A 19779-nucleotide genomic window follows, 5' to 3' on the forward strand; every position below is an offset into this window, starting at 1 on the left:
ATTTGGGTTATAACAAAAAGAAGGTACATTTCTTCTAAAGGATAGCTTCACTGTGCTAAATAACATTTTGTTTTATATATATATATATATATATATATACACACACACACACACACACACAAACCCAGAAAGGGTTTATTTTCTTTATTTTCTCTCAGACCATGCTGCTCTCACAGGTTCATTTCTGGATGGAAAGTACAACCCTGTTTTTATGCAAAAGCTTATTGTCCAGGGATCAGATGCATCCATTTAACAAGGATTGCCTTTTTGGCAATAGAAGTTAGTTAAATCTCAATCTATCATGAGGTTGGGTTATGGAGGTTGTGGAAACACAAGTATGTTTCCATGACTTCCAAAACCTTTTTCTAAAATATCTGGATTTAATAAAAAATTGATGCCTTTTATGCCAAATACATTTATGTAAATATACAGTTACAGAACTTGGATTCAATTAAAAAACCTAGGGTTAAAGGAGAATAAAAATAGCAGCCCCTGTCCTACTGCCAGAATTCAAAGGCAGTCAATTTAAAGTGTGCCTTAAAGGAGAAGGAATGGCGTTTTATTGCCAATAGATTAGCCCCTATAGTGCAAGCTAGAACACAATTTTTTTTTCCATTTAGGACTTTTCAAATGTCACATGACTCCTCACATTCCCCCTCCCTCTTCCTATAATTATGTATCCTGTGCATGAGCATGGGCATTAGTTCCCCCATTTTCAAATCCGGGCAGATTGTAAGCTCTTTTGGGCAGGGCTCTCTTCACCTCTTGTATCAGTTATTGATTGCTTTATATGTTACTCTGAATGTCCAATGTATGAAACACACTTATTGTACAGCGATGCGGAATATGTTGGCACTTTATAAATAAATGTTAATAATAAAATAATAATAATAATCCGGGTGCCCCGAGGTCGACCCCCATTTGCGCCCCACCCTGCACGTGCATGCGCAAACACGCAAACCATCTCCCCAATCGCACATGCACGAACATCTCTTCTCTCCCACCCCCTCCCCCCCCCACACCGCCGCAAGCGTGCATGCGCAGGCATTTATACTCCAGTACAGAGCAGTCCCCATTGCTCCTTATGGGAGCGAAGTGTCAAAATTTGTTTGCGGCAGGGCGGCATGCCACCCCTAAATTTGTGCCGCCCTAGGCCTTTGTGGCCTAGCCACAAATCCGGGCCTGAGGGTGCCCACACCTTCCTGTGGGAAGTAACACCTCCTCACAAGCACTACTTTGTCTGCAGGTGGCCCTGTTGAGGCATACACATGTGCATAATGAGTTATTGCCCCAGCTCGCTTATTATGCATATGTGTGATGTAAGATAAGGCATCATCCTCCAGTCCTATACTCCATGTAGCACTCACAAGAGGGAGGGTCCTACACAAAATACTATTGTTTCCCTTAGCCAGCATGTGGGCTCTATTAGCCCACACGTCCACTGGGGGAAACAAGTTTTAGATTATAGTTGCCCTTTAATATACAACAGAACTCACTAAGTTAAACATGGTAACTGGGGTGCCCCATGCTGTCCTTCAACACAAAGATTAATCTTAAAACCACAGCTAACTATAGTTATCGAGAAGTCCAAACAAACGGACTGTAAATAATATATAAATGCCTTTTACATGATGAGTAAAAACAAAAAACTTGGCAATAAATCACTTAAAATGCCACTGCTTTTTATTTTTTAAATAATCTGCAAAATTACAACACAATATTTCTAGAATTTTTCTTAACATCCAGACTAATGTGTCCTATGACATACTATATGAGGGAACTAGATATGCAACTTATGGACAGTTTATTACAGGTACCACAGGCGGGCAGATAAATCTCACATGGCATATTATAGTTTATTTAATGATCACACTTTGACAATTGAACTACCATAAAGCAAGCAAACAGCGTATGCATACTATAGTTTTTCTTATCTCTGACTCTGAAGAACTTGTTCTTTAAGGACAGAGCTCTAGCTAGGAAACACCTATACCCCTCTTTAGTCATCTTTAAGTTAACTTTCAGTATACAATGGAAAATTTTAAGCAACTCTTCAATTGGTCTTCATTACATATTTTTTATAGTTTTTAAATTATTTGACTTCTTCTTCTTACTTTTCCTAGCATTCAAATGGGGTCATTTTCTATTATTTCTATTTTATTATTTTTCTATTCAGGTCCTCTCCTATTCATAAACCAGCCTCTCATTCAAACCACATCCTGGTTACTAATGTAATTTGGCTGCTGAACAAAAAGTGAAATAATTAAAAAAATAAAATAAAAAATTTACATCATACAAAAAGTTAACTGTACTTTAAAGGTGAACAAACCTTTTAAAGTACAGTATTTAAATTATTTTACAAAAATGTCAAAATAGTTGAAAGTGAATTTTTTTCATATTCTAATTTTTATCAGTGGGGAATTAAAAACTGGCATATGAAATTTAGGATTCAGAATCAGTTCAGGATTTGAACAAATATTTTGTGGTGGATTTGGCCAAACCCAAACATTGTGGATTCATTGCATCCCTTGTTGATTCCATACCCACATGTTTGAACACAGAATCACATTTCATGATAACCAGTGAACGAGCTAGTAAGGTAGCATATATATAAGATGACAGAATTGACAGAGACACTCCAAGAGCCTTTGTGTCTACCATTGCCCTGATAGTGATATAATGTACGAGTCCTGCTTTAGACAAAACACGCGGTAAAGCTACAACAGCTGCCAAAGAAGGAAAGAAAGAAAGAGAAGGGACAGTGCTAGACATCACAAACCTGACAAAGGGGAATGCCAAGGATGATTTTGTCACACCACCTCAATTACGCAAGGAGCAGTGCCATAACAGGAAGCACCATCATTCCGCTAAAATGCATATTGTGTGTCACTCTGACTTACAGGCTATGTGTGTCTGGTCTAAGATCCCTGGAGGTTAGCCATATATCATGCTTCAGTCAGTTTTCTATAACACATTCCTTCAAAGTGAGAGGACAAAAGGCTTGCATCTGTTTAAAAGTCTTTCTGGTTCCTATCTGCAGTGCTGGAGAAAGAATGTAATGTGGCCACATTTTTACTGTTAACCAATAATAATTAAAAACTAATACATTGCTACTAATACATATCCAAGTAACTTTAATGCAATGCAATGTTTTTAGATGTTGCTAATTTGGTTATATTTTTTTTTTACCATTTTATGCATATTATTTTGTTTTCTCAAGGATATAAAAAAAAATACATAAAACCCAGGTCTATTAGCTAAATAGGATTGTGATGCATGGATTGGGAATGTGGGTAATGTTAATACTGGCCTAATTCTGTGTATGTTTGAGCATAACGTGCAATATTTTTTTAAAGTGCAAATCTTTTTTAAAAGAATGATAAATAGTTAGGCTGCAATGGCACACCAAAACTGATGTAGGGAAGCAACTTTTTAGCAGTTGAACACCCTAGGCTAAAAGAACCAGCATTTACTTGTGTGACAGTCACCTGAAATCCCTTGTTCTATGCATAGGTGAAAAAACCCAGGCAAATGTACCAAATCCGCAAAGTTTACATATGGGGGGAATTAAAAAAAGTTTCACTAAACCAAAATGGCCATTAAATTTGAGTAAAAATGTTAATTTAGAGGTAAACTACACAGGAGATTTTGTAGGATAGTTTTGGATCGACAGATCCCATCCTACAAGTCAGATATATTTGCATGGGTAAAAAAACAATGGGAATGACAGTAAAACTAGATGTGTAAGCTGCATGGAAGCTTTGCCATTTGACAGAACACACCTGTGGGAAGGGAATGCTGCATGATAAAATCTGATGGTGTCTGATAGATTTTTTACTCTTGTTGAAATACACTAACTTTCGGATGTAAATACAGGAACAAACAACACCGTACAACTTTATCTGATCTGACTTACATTAGGGCTAAAGTACATGAATGGTTATTTAGAGCCATGACAGACAGGGAGATTCCCCGAAATGCCATCCCACCGGCTAGAATGTAAATCGCCGGTGGGAATGGCATACACGGCGTGGTGATTTGGCAAAATTGCTGAAGTTGCCTTGAGTGGTATGCCATCCCACCGGCGATTTACATTCTAGCCGGTGGGATGGCATTTTGGGGAGATTAGTCGCCGGCGACTTATCTCCCCGTCTGCCACAGCCTTTAGGATGGCGTCAGATCGATAGATCACATTCTAGAGGTTGGATGTAGTTGCCTGGCTTTAAAATAATTGGAATGATAGCGACAATCTGTTGTGTAAACTGCATGAACTGTTGTCATCACGACACACCTGTTAGAGGGGAACTGCTGCATCCTGTGCCTTCATCAGGGTGTCTGACAGATTTTTTTTCTCATTGGAATACATTGACTGCCAGAGGAAGGTATAGGAACAAAACCCACCATCCAACTTTATTTGATCCGATTTGTAGTACAGCTGTGGGGATCACATTTTGTAGCATCCCACAAAATCTTGGTCTGTTGCATGACAAGATTTTGTGTAAAAAAAAAAATGCAACAAAATACAGACAACTTTTTCATACTTTTTTTTTTTTTTTTTTTCCCAAGCACTGGCTTATGTAAAGAAAACCTTGGCAGAATAGTTAAAGTTTTTCTAGGAAGAAAATTCACACACCAGCTAAAATCACAGTGTTCCATTTATTTTCAATGAAGCTGAAAATCTTAAATGCTTTTATAGATTGGGAAATAAAGTTGCCTGAGACAATTCCATAGACTACTGAGAAACTAGCATTTAGGGTGAAGACACACAGGACTACTAGTAGCAGCTACTTGTCGTGGCTACTAAAATAGACAATGCTGATCATTTGCTGATAATTGTCTCTACGTGTGTTTTAGCAGAGGAAATTCTCAGTATTGTCTATGACAGGGTATTTTCTGGAGTCTAGTAGCCATTAAAGGAACAGTGACACCAAAAAATTAAACAGTTTTAAAGTAAATTAAATATAATGCACTGTTGCCCTGCACTGGTAAAAGTTGTGTGTTTGCTACAGTAAAGGTGGCCATACACGCACCGATATTATCGTACGAAACCTCGTTTCGTACGATAATCGGTGCGTGTATGGCATGTCAGCGAGCCGACCGATATCGCAGGAAGCTGCTGAAATCGGTCGGCTCGCCGATCGGCCAAGTTAGAAAATTTTGATCGGGCGCCATAGAAGGCGCCTGACCAAAATTCTCCCTTCAGAGCTGAATCGGCAGAAGGAGGTAGAAATCCTATTGTTTCTACCTCCTTACCTGCCGATTCAGCCCTGAATGGTGTGTGGCGGATCTGACGATGTTTCGTGCGACCGACGGTCGTACGAAACATCGTGAGATCGCCACGTGTATGGCCAGCTTAACTCTACTATAGTTTATATATAATAAGCTGCTGTGTAGCCCCGGGGGCAGCCATTCAAGCTGGAAAAAAGGAGAAAAGGCACAGGTTACATAGCAGATAATGGATAAGTTCTGTAGAATACAATAGTGTTTTATCTGTTATCTGCTAAGTGCCTGTGCCTTTTCTCCTTTGAATGGCTGCCCCCATGACTACACAGCTGCATTCTTTATATAAACCATATAAGTGTTTCTAAGGCAAACTCACCAGTTGTACCAGTGCAGGGCAGCAGTATATTATATTGGAATTTCTTTTATACACTTGAATTTTTTGGTGTTACTGTTCCTTTAAAAATTAGCTGCTACTAGTAGCTCAGTGCATCTTCACCTTTAGGGCTGTAGCACACGAGGAGATTAGTCGCCTGTGACAAATCTCCCTTGTCGCAGGCGACTAATCTCCCCGATATGCCATCCAAACGACAAAAATGTAAATTGTCGGTGGGATGGCATACGCAGCGCCAGCTGTTACTGGTAGCTCAGTGCGTCTACTAGACTAGGGGTCAGTGGCACATGGGGAGATTAGTCACCCACGATAAATCTTCACTATTACTCTCAAAAAAAGCAGGAAAAAATATGAGCAAAAACATTCTTTGAAACCACAAATATTAGCAATTTAACAAATTAAAAACTGCAAAATAACTTGGCCTGCTTTTTTTGAGAGTAGGACTGGCCATACCAGGGAAGACTTTGATGTAGTTGGCCAGCCTAAATATATTGAAGGGAGAAAGAGAGAATAACCAGTAATCCTGTCTATTTTAAACCCAGCCTTGAATCCTACTAAATACTAGTGCACACATTCAATGATCACGCACAGAGCATAATTAAACATACAATATAAATAATTTCTTGTTCACAGCTTTGACTTTATTAAACAAATGACAACATTGCATTTAATCTTCAGATAACAGGAGACAAAATACACAATGTGCATGACAACCAGTTACTATAACACAATATATATCTAAAAATCGTTTTTGGTTCTAAAAAAAAATTGGCCAATTATATACCTTTGAGTCAATAAAATCCTTGCGCTGAATTTATAAGAAACATATGCTGACAATTCTTAAAAATATTTTACTTTACAGCTGTTTTAGATTTAAGTTTAGCTGTGTGATCATGCATGTTTAATATGATTGGGTAAAAACCCTCTGGACTAGATTTCTAAATGTAGAAAAAGTATTCTTATGTAAATTGTACCAAGCTCTGGTGAGGATCTGTCTGACTTAGCTTATTATTTTCCTGTACTGAGATATAAAAAGTAGTGATTAGCGAATCTGTCCTGTTTCGCTTCGCCATATAATTCGCCCGCGTCTTTTTTGTCACCCGCATGTTTTTTGGTCGCCCACGTTTTGTTTTTTTTTGTTGCCTACACTTTTTTTGACGCGCAGCTAATTTTTATGCGGCTCGTTTTCATAGAAGTTTTGCAAAACAATTCGCCAATGGCAAAATGCGGAAATTCGCTGCGAATCCATGCCTGCCGAAAAAATTGCTCATTATTAATAAGAAGCCTATATGTTCTTTTAGCCATAAAGAGAGTCATTATTTGCCTGAAAATGTAAGACATTTTCATGCCAGGCAGGAAAATCCACCAAATAAAAAATCATACTAAACCTGAAATAGATCACAATATTATCACATACGTGATATCTTTATACATTCAGAAATAGAAGGTTGGGAAGAACAGTGCTGGTATGCTCCATTTCTACCAAGCAATTAGGCCCATAAATTGTTTTACAATCAGAGTAAAAGGGTGAACTAAATTTGAAATGATTCTCAGTAGGTATAGGATCAGAATAGATCAACAGATAAACAGTTTCTAATAAGCAAACACTCTTGGGCCTGTGCATGCCACGTGTGTCTTTGCCCTAAGAAAGAAACTATAAAGGCAGATATTATCTTGACCAAGTGGACAAATATTGCTGCTTGTTTACAAGCAAGGGCAATTGTGCTGTAATACATTTGACCTCCCACATGGGCAGTCAGAAGTCTAGTGTTAACCAGCTTTACAGTTAGAAAAGACTTCAGGCTAATTGCCCTGGATATGTAGTAATGGTCAGTCGGTTTGGTTGAAATGGCCAATTTGACCAGCAGCACTGATGTTTAACACAGTGCACAAGATAATACCAGCACAAACTCTCTCTCTCTCTCTGCTCATGTCTGTATTACCTCTATATAAATGCTTCTGACAATGCTGGCATGCCATCAGAATGATTAATCAGCTACAATACACACACACACACACAAGTTACCATTTGAATCTGCAACACCACCGTTTTTCTATTGCAGGAACATGCCAAGAAACATCCTCATGCTTGCCATACTTGAAGGCACTTGGTTTTAATCAAATGGATTTGTGTCCTTCATGATGAAACTTAAGTATACATTTTGTTGTATCCTATTAGTTCCAACTTTATTGTTAAAGTTTTTGCATTTGGACACATTGCCTGTATTTTAGTGGTTCTACAAGTGTGGCTATTGATTGGCTGAGTTTATCCTTTTAAACAGGTTGCACTTTCTATGTACTGATCCCATGACTTCAAGCACCAAACACATTAAGCTTGTTTCTTGGCATGTTTTTACGCTAAATTAACTTTCTCTGTACTGTTCTAGCATGTCTCCATGAGTGCCTAGCCCTAATAAATATACTTGTTATCAGCTCCTTACTCTGAAGGTCTGGGTCATTAGCATCCTAACCCCATGTTTGTACTAGGGAGATTCTACCACTGATATCATTATTTTTGTGCTTGATTTCTTAGTTTCGTTCACTACTTTCTGCCTCAGAGGCTTGTTTGCCAAGGCACTCTCTGCAAACCTAAAACCACACCTCTCAGTTCAGTTCAGGTAACAGCAACTACTTGTTCCTAAGGCCTGTAGGACAACTTTTAGGCAATTAGCTATAGTCAGTAGGTAAAAACATTCCAAAGGCTTATTGCTCTAAATGGAAATTACATTAAAATGCCACTACAGGCAAATTTCATTACTCCCTTAAAAAAAAGTGTAAAAGCATTTATTGCCCTATAATTTGCCCTTTCAAATCAATATACATTTTCCCAAATTAGCATTTAGATGACAGGGAATGAGAAAGATTTGAGGCTAATAATAATAAGCTATAACCTCATCTTTTCAAAGGGAAACTGAAGTTAACCCTAACTTTTTTCCCTCCAACATTTCTGTTTCCAATCCGATACCACTGGAGTTGCCTAATTGCCTATGAATGTGGCACATGGTGTTAGAAAAGAGTGAAGGTCATGTCTGAGGAACCCAGAAGGTAAATGAGGGCTAAACATGGAATAGCCTGGGGGCTATGGCACATGTGGGGCCTCCTACAAAAACATTTTCAGGCTAAAAAGTGGCAGTACATTGGGTGATTTTTCAGCCAGCTGATCATCAATAAGGGGGTAATTTATCAACATTTGAGTTTGATTGTTTTTCACAATTCAAGGTTTTTTTTTTGCACTAAAAAAAACTTAAATTCGAATTTTGGTTCAAAAACTCACGTCTGGTATTAAGTGCAAAACAACGATTGTAAAACTTCGCCATTTAAAAGCTTGAGAGTTTGGACATTGGATGTTGTCCTAAGCAAAGTCAAGCCATATTTTTCATTTGAGATATGAGTTTCTAGTTTGTAAACTTGACAATTCAAGTTTTTTAATTCTAAATAAGCAAGCATTCAAGATGTGAGTTTATCTGAATTAGAAAAATATTGACAAACTCGAAAATTGATAAATAAGCCCATAGGTGTGTTACTTTCCCACCAAAGCCTTTATGTGATGTGGGCTTTATTTTCCCTTTAAGGAAGTCATTCAGAACCTAATCTGCCTGGAAAATAAATTTGCACATTTTCCAATTATTCCAAAATATATTGTATTCTGTTATAGCACTGGACTTTTTTTTCCAGACAAGGGTACAAAATGTTTTTTTCATAATGAGTTACCATGCATTTTAAATATAAGGCCCCTGTAATTTTTCTCAGATGGCATATTATTCACATAGATACACTGATTTCTAAGATTATTCCATTGATACTGTGGTTTCCCTTTAACCGTGTTTTTAAAGGACAAGTCAGCCCCAAAAATTTTTTTGCCTAATAAAAGAGAACTTAATTTTAAGCAACTTTGCAATATACATTCATTACAAATTTGTAATTTTTTTTAGTTATTTGTATATATAACTGCTATTAAAAACAGTGTCTGCCTGTCCTTTCTATTCTCTGCCCTGGTGGCTCTGGAGTTTTAAACAATGTAACACAAGGCAGCAGACTGACAGACCTGACTGACCTTTGCAACATTGTTTAAAAAGTAACAACCAGGAGTTCAGAAAATGCTGCTTTCTATAGCAATTACACATAACTATTATAGCACAATCATTTTTAATAAATTCATATTGAAAAGTTGCTCAGAATTGTTTTCTTTTATAAGGCAAACTTTTATTTTTAGAGTTGACATGTCCTTGAAATAGTAAAACTTCAGTGCAAAACTGTACTCTTAATTTATATCATACTTACTGATTCTACAAACCTACACTGCTGCTGGTTTTATAAGGCTTTGGCATTTACTGTATAAGGGCAACATTAGAAGGAATGTCACCATTCCTAAACACATACATTCTGGTCGGATGTCACTGAAAAGCAAACAAGTAATATCTGTGTTCTCCTCCCTTGGAGCTCACAGCTGCAACGAATGGTATCATTCAGTCAATGGAATCTTAAGCTGCCCAACCCTGTATGTTTAACTAAGAACTATGGTGATTAATTCCAGTTGAATGCTTTAGGAATTACGTGGGGAGATTGCCTCACTTTCTGTTTCACTCAGATTTTTTTCCTCCCAAATTTAACTTGACAAGTATATTAATAATAGTAAGCCACTGGCATGGAATCATTAACGTTCACGGCAGTGTTTCTATACTGGCTTGAATTCACTGGGGGATATTGGCAAGCAAAAAATAAATTGCACTTTGTGGCTTTGCTTTCCTGTGCTAGGTAAATGTCAAATGCAAGAATGTAGGGATAAAAGTTATAGCATTTGTCTCTTGCTTAACCAGAAGCATAAAATATTACCACTGCATGTAACCTAGTGCACTAAAGATTAGAACTACAGTCCATGAGAACAAATATGGAAAGGAATGGTAACTCCAAAAAAGTGTTTAAAGTAATTTAAATATAATGTACTACTTCCCTGCACTGGTACAAATGGTGTTTGCTTCAGGAAGACTACTGAAGTTAATTTAAAAAAAATGCTGGGTAACCATGGGGGCAGTCTGGAAAAAGGGCACAGGTTACATAGCAGATAACAGATAAGTCCTGTAGAATACAATGGTGTTTTGCAGAGCTTATTTGTTATCTGCTATTTAACCTCTATTTCAATTTGAATTGCTGCTCCCATGGCTACACAGCAGGTTTGTTTATATAAACTATAGTAGTGTTTCTGAAGCAAACACACAACTTTTATTCAGGGCAACAGTACATTATATTTTAATTACTTTGATAATTTTTTGGTGTTACCATTTTTTTAAAATGAAAACTCAAATCATGCAAAGTCTGCATGTTACAAAACTGTGAAGAAGCACCTCAACTTTTTCTCCATGAAGTCAACCTCCAGAAGTGCCTGTCATTGCAGCAGTATGCCATGCATACAATGTTTTGTTCAGTTTACACGTGAACCTTTGGTTGGGGTTATCCATTACAGGCTGAACTGGCATAACAAATAAAGTTATACTTATCTTTTTTTCTACATGGGTGGTTTGATATACACCTGGAGGCTATGACATTGCTTAACATATTTGGCATCTCAGAGAATGCACAGCTGGTGACTTGTACAAATTCACTGTTTATTTCTAATCCCATCATGTAAACAGGCAGGTGCTGCAAAAACATAAGGTAGCATGGCAGGGCTTCTGCTTTTGAAAAATAAGGCTAAAGATGACTTACTGGAATAGACAGCAAGCAAATAAACATGTACCCTGTTATATGCCAATGTGATTTGCAATGTTGCCTAATGCATACTGGGGCTTTAATATTTTGCCACAAAAAGCTAGTGCGATTGGGTAGACATTGTCATGTTCCTCAGCTGACATGACAACAAGAGTAAATAATTTCGTTTTCAAAGAATTTTATATGCCAATTTAACTCTTAACCTACCCATAGAAAACCATTTTCATTTTACATATCTAAAACATATTTAAATTTACAGTGGGAGCCACCATATTATCTGCCTAATTATAGACAGACATCTGAATGTGTTGAAAGCATGATGAACTGTATCATATCCACAGCCAGGGTAACTCTAACTGTAACAGACCAACCCATTCCTCTGCTAGGTAGAGTTCTGCAGAAGTCAGGAGCAGTCAGGCCAGAGCATCTCTAAGTGCTATTGTGCATAGCCCATCTTGCTACACAAGAGCAATGAATATACTACAAATTATATGCTTGGTGATGTCATCAGTTATAATCGGTGTACAGTTATGTAATTTCTGTCACAATTCACCAAAACTTGTGTATTATAATAAATAATGTACTCCCTGTTGTAAAATTTAGCAATATTAGAAGTCGCCTCAGAGTTCCATAACCTAAACTCGGACATTGGCCTTGTGCCTTTAAATGGTCATGGAACTCCTGGGTTATTTATAATATCCTTATATTTACAATGGGGGGTACTTTATTCACAATATCATTAATCCTGCAGGCAGCCAATGTAAGTAAAGGTGTAAAATTGAGAAGAGTCTGCACATGTGGTGTTGCACTTAAAGCTATGCTGATCTTACTGCTTCTAACACACACACTCACAAACAACTGAACTTGGCATCCAATATGTCTAAATAATGCAACTTACTGTGTTTGTGCACCATAATATTCTGGTTTTTAGCACAAGGCATACCCACCAAGAGGCAAAGAATTGTTTACAGTAAAGCATGGTATTAAAATCCTTTCCTGTAGTACAGATGGCCCTCCAAATGTGCTACTACAAATATAAAAAAAAAAAGGTGCAGGAGGGTCAATTTTACACACCTAGCAAGTTTTTTTTTCTCTCAGCACAAACAAGCGTTTGCAGCAACTACATCAAATCTTTGCATTCGCTTACCAAGCTTCACCAAGACAAAATATAATTAAACAATTACTGAAAACTGGTGGAGCACAAATCACAAATCGTTTTGCACCCATTTACAAAATGAACACACAGAACATCAAAAAGATACAATCTTTCTAAAGCCCACTGTAATGCAAGAAATATATAACAATGCAGTTTAACTTCCCTTTATTTGCGTTTGTATATTAAAGTCATCAAGATGAAACTGTTTTTTTATAGTCAGGCATGTCCGGTTATAAATACATATGCTGGGCTTCTCTTCCTCCAGATACTTTTTTTCCCCACATTACAGTGATTCCATTACAGTCACCACTGTTTTTAAAACTACTTTCTATTTTTCACACAAAATACAAACTATAACTGAAAAGCATGAGCCCTTTACATTTCATTTTTTTCAGGGTTCTGATTTGTGAGTAAAGGAACAGTAACACCAAAAAAATGAAAATGTATCAAAAGTAATTAAAATATAATGTACTGTTGCCCTGCACTGGTAAAGGTTGTGTTTGCTTCAGAAACACTACTATTGTTTATGTAAACAAAATTACTGTGTAGCTATGGGGTAGCTATTCAAATTGAAATAGGGCTAAAATGGCACAGGTTACATAGCAGATAACAGATAAGCTCTGTAAAACACAATTGTATTCTACAGAGCTTATCTATTATCTGCTACATAACTTGTGCCGCCTTCTTTTTTTCCAGCTTGAATGGCTGCCCCAATGGCTACAACACCAGCTTATTTATATAAACTATAGTAGTATTTCTGAAGCAAACACACCAATGCAGGGCAAAATACTTATTTAAACACTTTCATTATTGGGTGTTATTGTTCCTTTCAGACTTCACAAATACTATCCCCCAGCTGGAATGTACACAGTGACGGTGAGAGGCGTATCATGGCTCCTTGCTCCTCTGTATAACCTGCCTCTCTCTAGACTATAGATTTAATACAAAAATAGAGGTTTCACTTGACATCCAAAAATCTTCAAGTTTTAAGAAATAAATAAAATATTGATGCCCACAGTATGACTGGAACAAAATAAAACAGCTTAATTGAAGACCATAAAACACTGCCTAATAACCGAACACAGAGTTCTTCTGGCACTTTCTCGGTGCCCTAATCTGAGAAGGCTTCCATTCATGCTATGGGCATTCCAAAATGCAATTTGTGTGAATTGCAAACTGAATATTATCTTCAACCACTATACTGTTTAATAGATATTTATCAAATCCTAGCAAAAATACAACATTTATATTTAGAAAATAAATATATACCATAAAAACATTTGAAAGGTTAATCTGGTCTGAAGTGTTAACATTTGTGGCAGTCAAATTTATAATATATGTCTACGCATTAGTTTCTGAATCTAGGAAGTTATATTCTGTACCAATTAAAGGGCACTTCCACCTAAAAACTGCTATGCAACTAATAATGCTAAGCAACTTTCCAGTATATGTTGATTGTAAAAGTTGCTTGTAACTGTAATTGCAGTTGAAAGAAGCATTCATTTATCTCTTTCTGTTTTCTGACTCTGAAACAATGTAACAGAAGGGACTTTTGCGGCATTGTTTCAGGAGTCAGAACCAGACTCTAGAGAACAGAATAAGCCAGAATGATGCTCCTTTCAAAAGTTCAGGCTAATTATCTGTCTGTGTATGAATACAGGCCAAGAATCAGCCCCTGCGCTGGCATCAGACTGGCTACACCCGGAAACACTATGCCGGAACCCAGGTGCAGGCACACGAAGCAGCGCGTTCTGATGCTGAAATCTGCTCTGTGTAGCTGTATTGAGGCTGACACAATGGATCTGGGTGCAGACCGATGCCAGCAAAGGGAATAAATGCAGGCTTAGATTCAGCCCCATATCCAACTAGCCTTACATTTACAAATACATTTAAATCCACTGAAAATGTATACATAGAAAAGTTGTTTAGAATTACTTTTTTTCCGTTATACAAAGTGTTGTGAAAAGCCCTTTTTTAACAGTTTTAAACTAAACTGTTAGGTTGAGGCTTCTGCAACACTCATTTGTGTGAAAACGCAGTCCTCCATGTTTAGATATATGTATATGGTTTATCTGATACAAAACTGACTTCAGTGTTGGATATATAGATTCTATGGCTATGGTGCTTTTATGTTGGCACCATAGATTTCACTTTTGCCAGCACTTAAAGGGTTAAACACCAGTTTTGAATTCATTATTGTCTTCGTGTATTTGTTACTCTCATGTTTAAGCACTGAGGAGACAAAACATCAGAATGGTCCCTAGATTGACCTTATAAAATGAACATTAAATAGATTGCGTAGAGAATAACACGTCACTAGGTGTACAAAACTATAGAACTTAGTGCAATAGCAATAAATCTCAACAAGTGTAATACTTGATGTGTTTCTTAAGACCGACTGCAATAAATAAACTATGAATTTCGGTCTAAGCACTTAAACAGTTAAATCTAGCATCCCAAAAAAAAATCTAGGCTAATAAGGATTCATGATGAATTTCATGAAATTACCTCTTTTGTCAAATTTGAATCTATTCAGTCTTATAAGTGCATTTAAACCATCAAGATATCTTGAGGTAATATCATTGTCTATATACAGTAAAAAGGGTCTATTTGCTTAACTTATTCCAATGTCTTCTAAGCAGTGTTAAAATGCCTGCTCTGCTTGTGGCGATGCCTGCACAAATCACTCTGTATGTTACATAAGAGTTGCCACTAGTTGGAGTCCAAGTTTGTCATCCAAGTACTTTAAATATTTACAAACTCACTAACTGGATGCCAAAGAAATGATTAGAAAACCATGGTCTGTCATCAGACACAAGCTTAATAAATGCCAGTGTCAAAGCCTGTTAAGATAATATGGATATTACCTTACTGAGCATTTTAAAGGTTCAGTATACACCATTTCTCAGCCTGAGCCAAATACACTTGTATGTTCTCTGCCTACTCGTTTCTTTTCATGTGTTCATTATGCACAGTGTTTGAATGGGAAGGGTAATTCAACTTTGTGCTCTTCCCAATAAAAAACATAGAAGGTGGGATCAACTGTAAAAGGAGAGTATTTTCAATGTCACTGTTCTGCATCAGTCACTTCAACAAATAGCATAGATTTGTTTTAATTAAAACAATGAGCAGATTCAATTTTTTTTTAACATGCGCCCTATTATTGGCCTCATGTTCAACAGTGGTGTATACTGTTCCTTTAAATCTGCAGTGAGACATTTTAGCAGAACAGGAACTGAGGTTTACCTAGACATAAAATAAGTTTAATAAACAGACACCCACAACTGTACAGTCTCATCCCTGTAAAAATGCAAAGGGGATGTTGGGTGTTGACTAACCAGTCAATATCTACCCCATGAACAAAGTGAATAAACACTGGGGCATTTCCCACACATTGTGAGAATGCTCTGAAACAAGAGTTTAACAGCGTTGTTCAGCTTAGAGTGGCTGATAATGGCAGTGTGTAATGTACTGCAAGGTCTGAAAGAAGAGCTCTACTAATACCTGCTGATTAAATTAAGATCACTTAACAAAACTTACAAAAACAAAATAACCTTTTGGCACAAGCAGTATTAAATAAAGTCTTGCATAAGTTAAGATTTCTATTTACATTCCATTTTCCAGTAACACACCCAGGCTTTAAACATGTGCATTAGCCTCCCTCCTGCATAACTATTCCTAAATGGCTTTTTGCCACTTGAACAGGGAGGCCTCTTCTCAGCGCAGTTCTTGTATCTTGGGCTGGGTATCCTTTCTTGAGAAGTCTGCACACCAAAACAGGTCCAGCAAGTTCATTAGTCTGGGTGGAAGGGAGGGGCTGTGTAATGCAGCTCTCAGAGGCCAACTTGGGAGATTCCTAATCCATTTTTGTATCCTTCTAGGCATTTAGCTTTGTTGCAAAACAACACATCCATTTGGAAATTGAGCCCCATTAAGATCATGTAATGGCTGGTGTATGTCACTAATCCAGGCCTCAAGAAAACATTATCTTTATCATGGTGAAACCTTTACTTGCACTGTGCCTTGTGTTTCCATACATAAATACTGGTTGGGTGCCTCAGCTCCCTATTATTTTGGGTGGGTCTTCCTTATATATATATATATATATATAGCTTATTTGTTCCTCCAGCTTTCCAGGCCATGAGCCCAAGGATGTGTAACCTATCCAGCCTCCAGTTGCTGCACTACAGCTCCCAGCATGCACTGACAGTCTGGCTGTCCCTGAAGGCTGAGAGCTGTAGCTCAACATCTGGAGGGTAATCAGGTAGATATCATTGACTTTGAGGAAAGAACTTATATCCCATGTGTTTATGGGAAATAAAACGGCGCCAGGAGTCCTTTTCCCTCTGCTATTGTAATGACATCCATTACTGAAAAGCAGTACTTAGCGCTGTTTGTTAGGTAACATAGGCTCAGGGGCCAGGCTGGGTTTGTGATGTCGGCCATGGCTGTGGGTTCCTGCTCAGCAGCCCTGACTCTCTCCCGCACCTTTACCCCCTGGGGCAGACTTAGAGACCGCTATCTGGCAGCCGCTGGTGACATGGCTCATGACCTTCTGCTTGAGCTGAGACACTTGTTCTCTCAGGAGACTGGCGGTGGAGGCCAAGTCCGAGTTCTGCGACTTCAGCACCTTCACCTTCTCCTCCAGCCTGGCGATGCGCTCCAGCTTTCTCTTGCGGCATTTGGAGGCAGCGATTCGGTTTCTCAGCCGCTTCCTCTCCGCTTTGATCCGCTCCTGAGTTTCCAGATCGATGGGGGAGAGGGTAGGGGGGGAAGCAGAATCCCCAGTACCCCCTGTGGATCCCCCTGATGGAGCGGCTCCGGCCTGAGACACGTCAGGGACGGTCTGGGGTTCGTCCAAAGGACCCCTCCCTGCGTGCAGGCGGCCCAGCCCTGGAAACTGCAGCTGTACGGCACCGGGGGACGGGTTGCCGCTGTATGGAGTAGGCTGGGGAGCCTGGGGGATAGGTGGGCTGAGCTGTGCGTTCGCCGGGTTAAAGCTGCTGAGGTTTGTGTAGACGGGCACCTCCCCGGCCGGGAGCAGAGTCCGCGCCACAGGGTAGGAGGGAGACCCGGCAGCCAGGGCAGTGGGGGAGATAGGCGCGCCCAGCAGCTGGTTCTGTTTGTGCAAGTCGGCCAGGGCCTTGACGAACCCGTCTGCGAAGCCTTCCTGCTCCTGTGTAATAACTGGCTGGCTCCGGTACAAGAAGGGGGGAATCTGGATTGTCGGCTGCTGTGCCGAAGAAGCGGGACTGGGGGCGCTGCCGGAGTTGGCTGCCTGGATGAGGAGGTGCTCTATCTCCGGTGGGGAGAGCTTGAGCAGGCTGAGGGCGGCGGAGGAGGCCGCGGCGGTACCAGGAAGGAGAGGCACATCCGCGCCGTTCGAGTTGCTGTTACTAGTGCTCCCCGCGGCCGCACTCGGCACAGCGCCGGCTCCAGCTCCTCCTTCCCCCGCAGCTGGCACTGGGTTATTCCCCACCGCTGTCTCCCCGCTCCCTGGCATCAACTTGAGCGCCTCTCCGGGGAAGCCTTGCTGGATGACTGCGGGAGCCACCGTAGCCATGTTTTTCTTCTTCAGGTTGCTTCCCTGAATAATGATGTTGGCACCCATCAGCTTATGGTCCTGGTACCTGACTCCAGGCTCTCGGTGTGCCCCCTGCTGTTGCCCTCCGCTCCCGCTACTGCCAGGAGAGCCGCTGGCACTGTAGCCCGCCATTTGGGCAAACTCCTGCAGGTTTAGCGTTTCCTCATGGTAGAAGGGGGGTTCCAGCTTGACATGGTCAGTGCTGGTGCTGCTGGTCATCATCATAGTGCGGTCACTCTTGGCAAAGGGTTAAGGTAATCGGTCTGTAGGGCGGATTGCCCCTATAAGTCCCTGACGGGGGGCAGGTGGCAGTTAGCGATATTTAGTGCAATATTACTGAAGCAGCTCTTTCTCTTCTTTATCAAGCTACACCTGGGGAAAGAAACAGTACATTGTCACTACCACCGCAACCCCAAACCCTGGCACCAAGCGCAAGGTCCCTACCTACTCTCCCCAACGCAACTCTATAGTATATATGGGCTGTTAGTGAGCGTTTCATTCTTTATTTGAGGGGATAACTAGTGTTCGCCAGATGTTACATTACAACTCCCAGCACCACCTGAATGGCTTTTGTCGGGAGTTGAGCAGCTAGATGCCTTCTAATTATATTAACCTGCTCTTATTTCCAGTATCATTAAATCAAGACAGTAAAGAGCCGCTGACTAGCGCCAGTGTGCCATTAGTAGCAAAGCGCTGCGATCCCACGCGTGTGTGTGTGTGCGCAATAGCGATCCCACGCGTGCCTGAGCACCTTACCCCGCAGCGCCGTGGGATGGACGTGCAGATGCGACTGCCGCTGCCTCCTGTCACTGTGACAGCCACACGGGGAGACAGAAGCAGCAGAGGGATGTGACGGTAGGAAAGTGCTGAATGGATCCAGGCGCTTTATCGGATCGCTCAGTACAGGGATGCGAGAGAGACAGCCCGCCGCATGGGGATGACGAGCTCGGCCACTTCCCGCTCTTCGCTTAGTTTAAATAAGTTGTCGCTTGTTGGTGCGGAATTTTGTCACAGAAGAGCTGCAATTGGGGTTTTCATCTCCTTACTTAGCAAATGCGGCTAAATCGGTCCCTCGCTCCCTTCTTCCATTCGCTAAGGTATGAGAAGTCTGTCTCCCTCCCTGTGGCTGGCTTGTTGCATTTCCTGAAACTCCTCCAGCAGAGCTGATGTCAAACGTGTTGTGGCTCCTCCTTTACTCGCGTTAAATCCACCATTGCTGCTGCCTTGGCGTATTGTCTTACATAGAAATATATATTTATTGGCTTGCTCTTTCTGCAGGGGCTTCATATAGACCTTCAGCGGCGAATTCTCTATAGAGAATGCCTCATACGGGCACAAAGCCACCTGTAGCCCCCTCCTGGCGAGCTCTGGCTGCTAAACAGCACTCGTTCAATAGTTCTGACAGGCAGGTCTCCAATGGTAAAGCAACAGGTAAATGCTCTGCCACTAAATCGTATCACTCAGTTTAGCACCTGCTGCCCTCACATTAGCATTGCAATGTACTACAATGCACTTTATCTGTATCAGATTAGTAGCATCCTTCCTTCTGTATAGTTATGCTCTTTACCCCCCCCCCCCATCTACCATTGATTTTGTTTATACTCCTCCTAAACGTCTATACCACATTAAAGAATATTACTGTGGGCCCCAAAGGAGTTGATATTGCCTGTACCAAATAGGGAACAGTGCCAGGATCCACAAATTAAAATTAACAAAAAA

At 40.0% G+C, this 19779-nt stretch overlaps 1 protein-coding gene across 2 annotated transcripts; it reads right to left on the reverse strand.

Annotated features, from left to right (window-relative positions):
* Positions 1 to 13311: 13311 nt before the first annotated feature.
* jund.2 (jun D proto-oncogene, gene 2) lies at positions 13312 to 19374 on the reverse strand. 2 transcript variants are annotated; one of them, XM_004910909.4, is made up of 2 exons: positions 19107 to 19374; positions 13312 to 18432 (listed from the first exon to the last, which is right to left on the reverse strand). In XM_004910909.4, exon 2 carries the CDS (start codon positions 18283 to 18285, stop codon positions 16939 to 16941), a length of 1347 nt encoding a protein of 448 aa, XP_004910966.1. In that variant the 5' UTR covers positions 18286 to 18432; positions 19107 to 19374; the 3' UTR covers positions 13312 to 16938. The 2 variants fall into 2 exon arrangements, with proteins under 2 accessions (XP_004910966.1, XP_004910965.1); XM_004910908.4 differs by having other exon boundaries at positions 18817 to 19374.
* Between the last annotated feature and the right edge of the window lie 405 nt (positions 19375 to 19779).

The sequence above is a fragment of the Xenopus tropicalis genome, chromosome 1 (assembly GCF_000004195.4).
Source record: "Xenopus tropicalis strain Nigerian chromosome 1, UCB_Xtro_10.0, whole genome shotgun sequence".
NCBI lineage: Eukaryota > Metazoa > Chordata > Amphibia > Anura > Pipidae > Xenopus > Xenopus tropicalis.